Genomic DNA, 13,196 nt, shown 5'->3' with positions numbered 1-13,196 from the left:
AGTGCTTGCAACTAGGCGAACGTGGGCAGAGCCTGCGGGCTCCACGCGCCCTGTCCATACTTCCAGCGCTGCCTCAGCGCACACCTCCCAGGAGACTTCAGCGCCTCGGACACGCGGGTCCCACACTCACCTCCTCTTGAGTGTTAGTCGAGCACTGTCAGCTTCCTCCTCTCCTCCACTGGCCCCTCGCAGCCAGTCCCCAAGCCCTGCTAGCAGCCCAGAGCCCCAGCTTCCCTTCTCGGAAGCAAGCGGGAGCCTGCGTGCTGGAAACCCTCTGAAGAGGAAAGAGTGAGCCAGTTAACAGGTGAACCTTGAATAGACAGAAAGGCCCCTCCTCCCTTCTCATTTCCCCATCTGTTTGCTGTTACCTGAAATCCATCCTGGGTTTCATGATAATCAACCTCAAGCCACGATCCTAATTAAGCAAATTAAAAAAACACATCTCTTCCCCCCCCAAAGAGGTAGCTATTACTTTAGTTTCACTAAGAACTAGTCAACCAAGTGGAATGAAGGACCCTGGTCCTTTTAAAGAGTGATAGTTTGGCACCTGGGTAGCTCTAGGTTAAAGTCTCTGCCTTTGGCTCAGGTCATGATCTCCGGGTCCTAGGATTGAGTCCCACATCTGGCTCTCCGCTCAGCAGGGAGCCTGCTTCCCACTCTGCCTGCCTCTCTGCCTACTTGTGATCTCTGTCAAATAAATAAAAAATCTTTAAAAAATAGCGATACTCAAATTCTAATTTGGCTAAAATTATATATATGTGCATAGAAAAAAAAAAGACAAGTCATACACAAAAAGCTGGAGTAGTTACCCTCCTTGGTATGATTATAAAAGATTCTCTTTATGGTTTCTTTGTTTTCCATCTTTGCTCTATACTACTTTTGCAATTAGAGAAGTTCAAAATCAGTTAATACAAGTTGAGTACCATTTGGAAATCGGTATAGTTAATCACTATAGATGAATTACAATGTAAATAAATTCCAATGCAAAAGAAGAAATACTTCTTTGCAAGTACATCCCTAACCATGCTTCCAGATAGGAGGAAAGACTTTTCCAGAGACTGCCAGGTGCTCCTTTCAAGTCCCTTTGTTGTCTTTAGAACTCCTGTGTGCGTCCAAGCAGTCGCAGGAAGGGCAGTGCCAGTCTACCCGGGGTGTGAGAGCAACCACTGCTGCTTCCAGTCAGCGACGAGAGAAGAATTAGGCACCAACAAGTCAGCTGCAAAAGACTAGGAGCAGGGGACAACAGTCGAAAAGGACTGCTGCCACGAGCAACTCCACAGTCTCACTTTTATTAGATAGAAACAATAGCCAACAGAAGGATTGATGAAGGTCAAACGTTAATCCCGTCTTGCAGACAAGCAAGGAGGAGGGTAAGGTTTATAGTTAACCAAGCACATTCAAAGGACTCATCTAACTAACAACGGGCACTTCTGGGAAGAGAAAGGAGCGACAACGAAAAAGGGAAGCAGGCGGTTTTCGTTCCACCCTGAGCTGACTGGGCGTTCCCGGCTGCCCGGCTTCTCTGAAGGGGCAGCGTTCCGCCCTGGGCGAGCCGGGCATCCCCAGCTGCCCAGGTTCACAGTTGTACATCGTCCTTCTCCCCAAAGACCTGTTGTCAGTATATGTATTTCTTAAGGCCATATCTAAATGTGCTTGGCAACTAGTAAAATGCTCCAGGGGTAACAGTTTAAGTAACAAATCGTTCCGAGGGGCAGCAGCAGCCTGCAGTTCACCTCCAGCTCCTGTTCCGTTACTGGGGTCCATGGAGGAGTGCTGGTGGTGATGGATGGGTGTGTGTTGGGAGAGGGAGGGGGGTGCTAGCATGGACAAACGGCTAAGGAAGGGAAGAGAGTAACAGGTTGGGTCAGAATCTCAGGACGCAAGTCTCGCAACAGCTAATCCCCAGAGCTTCCAGCAGAGGGCAGCAGGGCACTGTGAGCAGCTGCTTGGGTGCACGTCACAGATGAATTCATCCGAACTTCTGTAGGGTGGACGGCAGGGACCAAGAATCCTTCAGAGACTGCGTGCCCTCACAGAGCTGCCTGATAGAAAATAAGCCTGCAAACAAGCTAATGATTTGTCTCCAGGAAACCCCAAAACAGAAGACAAATCCAGTTTCTTTCAAAACCGTATTTTTAATTAAGTCACCTTTTTATCTCTTTTATGTATTTACTTACATTTGGCTTTATTACAATGAAGATTTTAAGGCAGCTGCACGAGGTCACGAGGTCTTGGTTTCATCCTAATTACGCAGGACAGAGGAAACTCAGAATCCGTCCGTATTTGCCCCAGGTGAGAGGCCTTATTTACTGACAGGCACTTGTCTCTGTATTTGCCCAAAGGAAGGAAGGGACATCAGGCCAAAGCCGGGGACAGATACATTTGGAATGAAAGCCTAGCAGCCTAGACCTGGTGCCAAGAGCAGAAAACCAGATTAGTGACAGATTTTATCAGAGCCAGCAGGTATTAGACGGCCAGCCCTCAGGCGAGGGTGAAACCTGGGCCTCAGGACCAGCTTGTCATTAGCTAATGTCCTGACCTTTGGGTGGGTGGATGGGGACAGGAGGACAGGATCAGAGCATTTGTCGGGTCCCTTCCATCTCAGATAGGGGAACCTAAGAGCACTAAAGGGACCTGTAGGGAAACACACTAAAATGGTTTTTGTGCTCTGAGCCTAGCTGGAAGATGGGAGTTGACTGGGGAAGGCACTGGAAGGGAACTGCTCTCTCTGTGGAAAGTGGGTGGCAGTCGCATCTTGACCTTTCTTCATGCACACAATCCATTTCTAGCCTCAGGACCTTGGAACAGGGCAGGCAGGCTGGTGGGGGTTTTCATAGTTTCTAGTGTGGAGCTCTTTCTTTACACCAGAGCTAAGGCACAGGCTTAGCCCCTCCTTGAACATCCCACTGAGCCCTGTTTGAAGAGCCCTGGTCTAGAGCAGTGGACTGGCTTGTGTTGGGTCCCCTGAGGAAGGACACAGCCTTTTCAACCCCCACCGGGATACCACTTAAGACCACTTCAGATAGGAATGCGGGCATCACAGAGAATGTCAGGCAAACACAAAATCTTTTGGTTTTCATCTTTACTTTCAATCCCAAACTTTCCCCCTTTCATTACAAAAGTACTAAATGAACACGGACAGAATTGGAAAACTGACATTTGCAACTCTGTGCCTTCAGCAGGCATCTCGATAATCCCACCACCAACACCCCTTGCAAGGATAGATCAGGCAGACAGTTCGCGGCAATGAGAACTATACCATAAATGCATGATCTTTTTATTTCATATAAAAATGATCAACACGAGAAAAGCCAGAGCGTGTGTTGGTTTTGCACACTCCAATGCTCCCAAGAGCCTTCTCCTCTGGCCGGGCTGGAGGATCAGCCCTCCCGGAAGGGAGACGTGGCCTAGGCCCCCAGCTGTGCCCAGAGATGGTGAGCTCGCTGTGGTGCAGAAAGCTGAAAGCGCCAAGGTCCCGGGCCTTTTCCTGGGCGTGGAGGGGTGGCTGCCTGTTGTGGCCATGGCCGGGCAGCTGGGCAGCACACTGGCCACCTTCCTGTGCAGGGAGTGGGCTCCCGGCCCAGACTCACGGGAAGCTGTCTGTGCTTGTCCCTCCAGGGGGCCGTGATCCAGCAGAGTGGCTGTCCAAGGCCAATCAGTCTGACTTCTCATCAGCCCCCTCTGGCCCTCTGAGGAGCTGTCAGTCCACTGTGCCATTGTAGGATTTGTTGAACTTGTTGAAGGTGAAATCCACGGTGTGTGTGGAGATGGGCTTTCTGTACAGAGGGTTGGAAGCCTAGAGAACACAGAAGGCAAGAGGACATGGGTGTCCATTCATTCGCACACACATATTCAGGGTTCGAGACCCTTCTTCAATCCATCACCCTGGAAGGCGGCAGCCTGAACATGCAGGCGGTGACAGCCCTGGGTGGCCACTGACCATCGCGCCCTGGGAAAGACCCTCCAGGTCTCAGAGCTTCTGCTCTTTATCTCTGAAATGAGGGGTCGGACCAGATGATCTCTGAAGTCCCTTCCAATTTAAACAGAGACCAACTAGGGGTCCAGGGATGCTCACTGCACTCAGTTCTATGGGAAAGCGCATCCGCCTGGGGAGACGAGACTTGCACAACAGACACCGTAGGGGACTCCAAGGACTTGAGATCCTTTACTGAGTCTGCGGTCTCTCAAGAACCATCCAGCTTCTTCCTGCCGAGGCTGCACCATGCCTCTGCCTCTGCTCTATGAGGGTCCTAAGCTGGGTCTGCTGTGGGGCTGTGCACAGGGCCCTCCATGCTCTGGGGTCGTGTGTTCTCACCATCCCGACCTAGCCACACACCGCCTCCCAGGTGTTGTTTCTTTGATTTGAATGCCAAAGACGGGGGCTTTAAAGCTTGTGTGACCTCAACCAGACCTCGAAGTTCGACTTTTTCTCTACTACTAACATCCCGCTGGCTTACCATCTCATAGCGGGCCCTGGACCGCTCGCTCTGGAACTTTGCAAACTCTCTCCGGTCATGGATAGTGACAAGTAGCTTCCAGATGGCCAGGAGCGCAATCCCAATCAGGAGGATACTGCCCACCACGGCCAGGAGGATTGTTGTGGCATCGGGGGCAGTTCCACACTCTGGAGGGGACCAGGAAGCAGGGTGAGCAGAGCCACCAGGAAAGCATGGTCACACATGCCACCCCACCCTCATCCCCACCTAGCCCCCTCGCTCTCACAGGCCGTGTGCCCCCTGTTCTCAGCAGCATCTCCCCCCACCTGAGTGCCCAGGCCTGGCCTGGCCTGGTCTCCACTCTCGAGACTGGACTGGTCCCGGCCTTCCTGTGAATGGTTTCAGAGCAGACCCGGCAGGCGGTAGACTGCACGAAGCTGCATCCACAAGGGCCGGGCGGCGGGCCAGCCAACAGTTGTAAGCCCTTAGGGTGGCCCTTCGCAGCGAAGCTTATTTTCAAAGGACCACGAAGACCGCGCTTGAAGACAAAGCCTCATTCTTGCAGGCCTGCATCCTGGGCACAGCATTTCCTCTGCTGCTGGCCCTGAAAAGCCACATTATGTGGCGTGGCTCAACTTGGAAAAACAGTTTGCCATGCTGTAAATTGAAGGGAGCAGCTTTTTCTCTCCTCACCCCTACCCCCCTTCCAGAGAAGAATAAAAGGGGTCATACTAGAATCCCTGATTACTCCAAAACAAGAGGCCATTGGTGCCTGGGTCCAAAGCAGGAGGCAGAATTATCATTGTTTCAACAAAGGCTGGGCCTCCTTAGGGGCCCTGGAGCCAAGCAGGGCCATGTAACCCAGAGCTCTGATGGCGGGTCTTGGACAGAAAAGTGTGGCGGCAGGCTGTGGACTCGAGAGCTCCCTGAGGCAAGTGCGGCCGGAGCTCCCCGCCGGTCAGACCCACCTGGCTCCCTGAGGACGGTCAGGTTGGACTTGCCGCTGGCGAGCTCCGCGTAGGTGAACATCATGACACAGTCCTTGGCAGTTTTGTAGAAACAAAGCACAGCCTCTTGGTCATCTTTCACTGGAAGAAAATGGGTCACAAGTGTCTGCTCTGAGCGACCCAGTGTGCTGACCGAGGGCAGGGAGCCGAGCACCTCGGTTAAGCAAGTGGGTGCCAAGAGACATAAAGGGGAGGATGGGGCTTTACGAGGAGCTGGGGTGTCTCCCATCAAGGATGCAGCCCCAGCGAGGAGTGTGGGTTGCTCCGGGGCCATGAATCCCCTGGGGCGCGAGCAGTCTCTGGGGAGTGGGAGAGAGGCTCTGCCAACCTCCCCCATGTGGGCAGGACAGGAAGCAGGGGAAGCACTGGTGTGCTGCTCAGGGCTGAGGCTGGGCCATGGAACTGCCCTGGACGTGAAGGGGACACAAAGTAAAGCGCCATCCCGATGCCCTGCAAGCCCAGGCAAGAGCTCACAGTCGAGTGCCCCTGGCTGGGAGCCCGCTGCAGTGGCCAAGCGTCCATGGCTCTGTTCTAGGACGGAAACCCACAGCGTCCACAGAGGGTGATGAGGCCATTCGGACAGGAGTGCCGCGGGCCAGCGCCGGAGGCCAGGACGGGGTCTGGATGCCACTTGCCGGGCTCCTTCACAGGGAGCAGCCCCCGCCTGGCCCCACACAGCTGTTCCCCTGACACGACGGAGTCCCAGCCCCCTGTCCAGGCACCACCTGCACTCCAAGGCTTCTGTGGGCAAGGGTCAGACTGATTTCTAGGAGGGAAAGGGAGTAGGGAAGGGAAAGGGGACATTCAGCAGCAATGGCCATTCGGTCCTGAGCAACTGCGGTGGGCTGAGGCGGCTACGTGAGATGCCTTTCAGCTCTTGCCTTTGCAACCCTACTGCTCTCACCGGCTTTTCACCGGGAACCAGACCAGTCAGTGTGGTCATCAAAGGTGAGGGCCTGGACCATTCTCCCAGCCCCACGACCCATAAGCCTGGCCTGGCTGAGTGCACGTGTGTGTGAGAAAAGCCAGGAGAGGGAAGGATACACAGTCCACCTGAGTGGACACCTTCTCCTGGAGGATTTTACTGAGAAGTTGCAACCGCCCCAAGAGCAGGTGTGTCAGGCAGGGGCCCCAGGAAGGTGGGGCCTTGTCCTTCCTGCCTGTGTGTCTGGGTGGGGGCCACTTCAGGTGCATGGGCAGACTGTGCTGGGAGCCAAGCCTTCGCAGCAAGCAGAAAAATGCAGCGGCAGAAAGACGGGGTGAGCCTGGGCTCCGCATGGGCCCCGCTGGTCTAGCACAAGCCCCAGCATACAGCGGTGCTCAATGAGCCAGGGCCAGCTCAGAGTGCAAGACTCAGAGTCCTCAGGAGCTAGGATATAGCCACAGCGGTCAGTCGGAACCACAGGGCAGGAATGAGGGAGGCCGTGCATCGGGGCCAAGATGGGAGGCTGGAGCCAGGAGCCCGCAGCAGCTGAGGTCAAGTGAGGCTGCCAGCCAGGGGCCCTCAGAGGCAGAACCCCTGTCGAGGTACACAGTCTTGTCCCCTCGCCCCACTGTTTTGGGTACAACTCAGTCATTTGATATGTTGACGATGTATCACTACTCTCACCATCTAATTCCAGAACATTTCTATTACCTCCAAGAGAAACCCTTGCTGTTAGCAGTCAGTCTCAATCCTCATCTCTCCCCAGCCTCTAGCAACCACCGACCTACTTTCTGTCTCTGTGCTTTTGCCTATTTTGGACATTTCACATAAATGGCATCATACAATATATGTCCTTTTCTGTCTGGCTTCTCACACACAGCATAATACCTGGAAGATTCGTCTCTGTAGCACGTATCAGAGCCCCACACCTTCTTCCCCTGGATGGATGTACCTCATTAGCTTTCCCTCGGTTCACGGACACTTGGGCTGTTTCAAACTTTTGACTACTACGGATAATGCTGCTATAAGCATTCATGCCCAAGTTCTGGTTAATGTGTTGCCCGTTCTCCTGTACATACACCCAGGGGCGACTCAATGCACTGTGTGGTAACGGTTTAACCGGGGGAAGCCGCCGGACTTCTCCAAAATCATGCGCCATTTTACATCGCAGCCAGATCGTATGCAGGTTCCAACACAGGGCCGCTTTGGTTTGTGTAATCACAGTGCTCCAGACTAGCTTCCAAGTCAGCCACGTGCACTCACGGCTAAGGGATGTGATCTGCATCTCTTACCCTTAGAGACTCTCAGCCAGGACAGCAACAGCTGTGCTGGGAAAGGAACGGAGGCAGCCCAGAGAGGGTGGAAAGCAGAGGTCTGTGCACCCCTGCCTGAGCATCCTGTGGGCTCCCACTCAGAAACGGACTCGTAGACATTGTCCAGAGGCAAAGGCACAAGGACGGATGGACAGAGTCAAATTGGAGTGGTTCACATGACAAGACGCCTCAAACGAGAGCTGCCGTGCCAGAGAACAGAGCAAGGTGCAGTGAGAGCTGCAGGAACGGACGTCTGCCATGGGGACAAGGGCCAGGGTGGCATGTGGGCCCAGGTGCCATCTGGCCACATAAGAGCTCAGCCCCTTCTGAGGCCTTGCAGCATTGTGAGAGCTGCACCAGGCTGAGACCAAATGTGGCAGAGAGACCCGGTAGTCGTTCATCAAACACGGTTTCCCTGCCTCCTCGGCACACGACTTGACTACATTTCCCAGAGACTCTTGCAGCTTCAATGACGCCAGATGGCTGAGTTCTGGCCAGTGACATGCAGGTGGGAATCCCAGGCATCACTTCCAGGCCCAGCTCACAGAAGCATCTCATGCGATCCCTCACTCTGTCTTCCCCCACAAGCTAATGAGTGGAGAGGATCCCAAGGACCCTGAGGAGAGTGGAACCTTCATACAGAACCTTCATACAGAACGACCTCCCAGAAGGCCTTGCCAACCAGGAATGTCTTCCGTGGACTCCCAGTGAAAGACTTACATTCTGTTAAGTCACTGAGGCCTGGGGTGTGTCTGTTACAGCAGCTAACATGGCTTGTCCTGACATACCCACCGTTCAGAGAGCCTGAGAGATGTGGCTAGAAAGGGGCCGGACTCCAGGAATGGCACAGAAAGTGATGAACAAGGAGGTCATACCTGCAGAGGGCCTGGAACTTACACCCTAGCAAAGGCAGCCCAAGTCCTCTTGGGGAGCTCCTAGTAGCGCCCAGACCCTGACGCTGTGGTTCCTAACCCAAGGCTAGAACTGCCCTGCTCCCCACCAGGCACCAATGAATCACCCCCAGGGGAGGGAGCCTTGAGGCGTTTGCCAAGATACAGAAGGGGACGGCAGCCCAGGGCCACTGGGGCACACTCACCGATGGTGTCCACCCACGTGACCACCTCATCCTTGCACAGGCTGTGGCAGGTCTGGTTCTCAGCCGGGACCCCCGAGTGAAGCAGCAAGCACTCGATGCAGTCTCTTTGGAGAAGAGGGGATAAATGCAGGTGTTAGAGGCTGTGCAGTAGCCCCCCACCAGCAGCCGAGCTCCCAGGGGTGTGTGGCCCGCCCTCCTGCCAGCCCTGGAGGCTCTTTGTCCTAGCTTCACATTTTTGACCTAAGGGCTTCTGCTGGCCTCTGACTGCTGTCACATGGGTGGCCGGAGGGTCCTCGGAGGAACACGTGTGAGTTTAGAAGCATGTCTGGCCTCTATGTTGAGTTGCAGGTTGGAGATCTCTCAAGTTCAGATACCAGGAGCCCAACCCACTGTACTCTACTGCATCTGATGCTGGCAAGCGTGTGCCCCAAGCAGAAGACATCACAGTGAGTAAGACATGGTGTTCTGGGCCTTGCACAGGGATCCTCACACCCCCTCAGCCAGTGCCTCCTGCCCCACACTGCCCCAGTTCCCACGATCGCAGGGCCCTCAACTCTTCCTCTGTATTAGATTCTCCATGGGCCTTTCTAGAAAATCCTGCTTCTAGAGCATGCCTACACCTGTGAGATCCACATCTCCGGGGCACAGCCTGGCTTCACAGTGAGGGTGATGAAGCCCTGCCCTGTAGCCCCTCAGGAACTAGCCCTCTCTCCCTGCCAGAGGAACCTGCCTATGAGCTGGGCTACACCCTGTGAGTTGGTCTACACCAGCCTCCAGTAGAGGCTACAGGGTCACAGCCTCCTCCCAGGAAACCTACATTTCAAGAGGGTCCTTCTGGAGAAATCAGGTTAAGAGCGAAAGAGACACTTTGAGCCCCTCTCCTCCGTGTTGGGTGCACAGTTTAAATTATTTTTGGGTGAAAATGCTTAACAACAGTGCTCAAGTAAGGGTCAGTTCTCCTTCCCAGAGCCCAGCCCAGCTCCAGGTATTCCCCATCGACCCGTGGGAACAGCCGACTCCTGAGGAGGCGGGGCCAGAGCAGCGAAGCTTTGACCAAGGGCCTGTGAAGCCTGCGGTGGTGGGGTGGGGGGCAGTGGGACAGGGGAGCACAAATGGACCCCCAGGGAGGGGTGGTCTGGGGAAAAACAACCAGCTGACAGCGAATTCTCAGGGCCTTGGCGGGGAGCCCATGGTTCCTGGTGGCCTGTGAGGAAGGTGAGCGCCCCGGAAACAGGCTTCCTCAGGAGTCTGGGTGAGTGCCCAGGAGCCTAGAGTGCCGAGGGCAGGCGGGGACCCCGCAGAGACCTGGAGGACGTGCCGCCCTGCTCACCCCACAGGCCCGTGGGGACCGACGAGGCTGTGTGGGAAAGCTCTCTGGCAAAAACACAGAAGAATGTACAACCACTGTGCACGGCCTTCGTTATCATCATCTGTTTTTTTAATTCCTTGAGACTGAGGCCTGTGTCTACATTCCCAAGGGAGAAACTGCGGCGGGAGTACGGCAGGGGAAGGGAGTCGGAGAGAACCTCTCCACAACCCTCTTCTCGTACAGGGAGGTGAGGGAGCCTGGAGAAGTGGAGGCAGTGGGTCCAGCACCCAGAGGCCCTGCTTCTCAGTAAGCCCCTCCCAAGTCCTCACTTTCCCAGGAACGACCTCATGGAAACCCTGCAGAGTTACAAACAAGTTGTATTGTTTGCATTTCCCCTGAGGCCAGAGTCCCAGAGGGCTGGCCACTGAGGCTGGGCGGGGGGCCAGGAAGCCTGGGTTTAGCTGGGCCTCCTGAATGAACACACTGCAAAGCCCCCCCCCCCCGGCCGACCTTACGTCTCCGAGAGGGTTCTCCGAGCCCTCCAGCTGCAACACCAGTTGTTGTTAAACCACAGGGCCACATCCAAGAAACATTCCCTAATTACCATGTGGACCGATTGGTCTGACTCGTATGCTCCACACGCTGGGCTGAAACTTGCGATATACTGTAGTCACGTGTTAAAATTAAAGTCTGGCCTTTTAAACAAACAAGTTGCTGAGAGAGACTTGACTCTGAGAGCCTGTTAATTGAAATCAGCTGAGGCTGAGTGTAACCTCCCCCAAGGTGAAGGGTATGTTTGGTTAGTGCTAGAAAGTGGAGATTGGCGGTTCTGAAACCCCGTGGCAGGGAGGGGGGAAGACAGAAGGCATTCAAAACGTGGTGGTTCCTGGCAAAACAGCAAGTAGAAAAACAGCCTGCTGCAAGTCACTATCAAAGGGAATTTGTTTAAAACAACAGTTGCAGTTGGGCAGAGAAAAGAGACAGAAGGTCAGTGCGGCCCAGAGATAAAGGAACAGCGGCTTCCTTACGGCATCTCCCTGCTCTCCCTGTTGCTCTGGTATTACTTAATGGAGAAGGAATTATCAAGTGCTATGTTTTCTAGGTCTTCAACATTTGCAGCTTGGGATGTGCCATTTTGACAAAAGTGAAGGCTGTTGGGCCTTTTAATTGACTTCTGGCAAACCTATACTGCCTTGTGGCTCCAGAGGAAAGAAATGGGCTTTATCTACTTTTACTGATTCCATGTGTGTTGCCTCGTTTGCCCCGCCCCCTTCCTCTCGGGCGTCCCCAGGACAAGGAGCACACACCTGACAGAGTTCTGCCGCAGGGAGCTGGGAGAGGGCCCCTCCTGCCCCCACCATCCCGTGGCTGTGGCTCCAGGCACACAGCCATTGGGCTCCAGATCCAGGATCCTACCCTCGTCCCCTGGGAGGTTGCTGTTGGGATTTCTGTTACTTCTCCACTTGTAGCAGGTCTAAAGCAGATCTGTTTTTCTTCTCCCTTACTCTCCCCCGCACTTCTCCAGTTACACAAAATAAATCTGACCCTGTCTATCTGGTCTCTCGATCTGCAGCCAGCTTTCAATTACCCATGCCTGGATTATTTGAGGCAAACGTCCAAGCAGGGGTTCTGCCACCCAGAACATTTCGGAGCCAGGACTGCCCAGCAGCCACAGCAGGCTCACAGAGCATGAACTCCTTCCATTATCAGCCTAAGCCAGACATTTGGAGGGGAAATCTGCCAAAAGAAAATTGCACAGTTGCATTCCCCAGCCAAAGAGAGACGATGTCTGTATTATTATTTGTTTCTGATTATCTGTGCCCATTTCCCTCACTTGAGGCCCCTTAGCATGGGTGGTGCTGACACAGCTTTTTTTTTCTAGCAAAATTTAAGAGAAACGGTCACTCTTGCTTTCCTGATGGTGTAGCTCCTCAATCCCTTTAATTCCAGCACATTCACACTCTGGCAGAGGGTGAAAGGCATGGCCACTGGAAGGTCAGCCTGGGGAACGTGACCCTGTGGCCAAGGCAGCAGGGGACGGGAGGGCTCATTGTCCGGACAATCTCTGCATTCAGCAGCAGCACAGGGCCCGTGTTCCATTATCTCTATAAATGGAGCAGAAAATTCACAAGCCATTGTGGCTTGTTGCCAGCAGGCCTTATCTAGGTCGCATGCCCTCCTACCCAATCTACCTTCTGATTATGTTTTGTTCAAAGCTGCATTTGCCAAACGGGCACCCTGTGAAACATTACTTGGGAAATGTTAATGTCAGGGAGGGGATCAAACGTGTTGGAAAACCAGACGTGTCCTAAAGGCCCTTCTAAAAAACTCAGTAACACTCGAATGGCTCTGAGAAGACACTATTTTGGTACCAAGACCGGTTTAATTGAACTCAGTGATCTGGTAACTTCTAAATTTGGGAACAGAATAGCAGTCTTTTTTGTTGTTGTTGTCCTGTTTTTATTTCCTTACAAAATCCCCATGGAACCAGCATTTCAAGAACACTATTTTACTATATAATGTAGTTAACACCGAGTTACTGTTCTTGTTCCTAAGAGTCTCGCTCCCCAGCAGGACTAGGCAGTGGAAGATGTGGGGGATGGAAGGAAGAGGCTGGCCAGCCCCAGGGCCCGAAGGGCTGGAAGACAGGCCTCGTCTGGGGGGAGAAGCGGGAGTGAGGGTGCCGTTACCTCTTGGTGCTGCAAGCGTCTGGGCAGGTCGGGCACTTCTCACATGTCTCTCCAAAGGCTCCTGGCTCCGTGCACTGGCACTGTCCACACACACAGTGCCCACGGCCGCTGCACATCTGGCCATCTTTGGCCAAGCATGTGCTGATGTCTGTCGAGCAGTTACAGTTGTCCCCAATGTAACCTGCATGGCACTTGCATTCTCCACAGTGACACTCGCCATGGCCTAAAGAGACACACGTAGCATGTCAGCACCTGCCTGCACAAACCCCAAACCCACCCCCTGGGCCCTGCCATGAGCCAGGGACATGAATGGTGTCCTGCAGTGCTGTTTGGGCACACAGGGCCCAGTGCCCACAGGCTTCGGCAGCCAGGGTCCAGGCAGCATGTGCGGCCCAGCCAGGCCTGGGGTCGTGCTGCCCG

General features: G+C 54.0%; 1 protein-coding gene across 2 annotated transcripts in view; it reads right to left on the bottom strand.

The window, feature by feature from the left end:
- Window positions 1-3,067: 3,067 nt before the first annotated feature.
- Window positions 3,068-13,196, bottom strand: part of ITGB5 (integrin subunit beta 5) — a 114,294-nt gene continuing 104,165 nt past the window's right edge. For both annotated transcript variants that reach the window (XM_082699643.1, XM_082699644.1), the window contains 5 exons: window positions 12,777-12,999; window positions 8,778-8,881; window positions 5,405-5,524; window positions 4,458-4,624; window positions 3,068-3,796 (listed from right to left, as the gene is read on the bottom strand). In XM_082699643.1, the coding sequence (XP_082555769.1) occupies window positions 3,701-3,796; window positions 4,458-4,624; window positions 5,405-5,524; window positions 8,778-8,881; window positions 12,777-12,999 (710 nt within the window). In that variant the 3' untranslated portion in view covers window positions 3,068-3,700. The remainder of the gene's footprint in view (window positions 3,797-4,457; window positions 4,625-5,404; window positions 5,525-8,777; window positions 8,882-12,776; window positions 13,000-13,196) is intronic.

The sequence above is a fragment of the Mustela nivalis genome, assembly GCF_964662115.1.
Source record: "Mustela nivalis genome assembly, chromosome: 1".
Taxonomy (NCBI): Eukaryota; Metazoa; Chordata; class Mammalia; order Carnivora; family Mustelidae; genus Mustela; species Mustela nivalis.
Note: the sequence above shows the minus strand (reverse complement) of the source record. Positions and strands in the feature narration are given on the sequence as shown.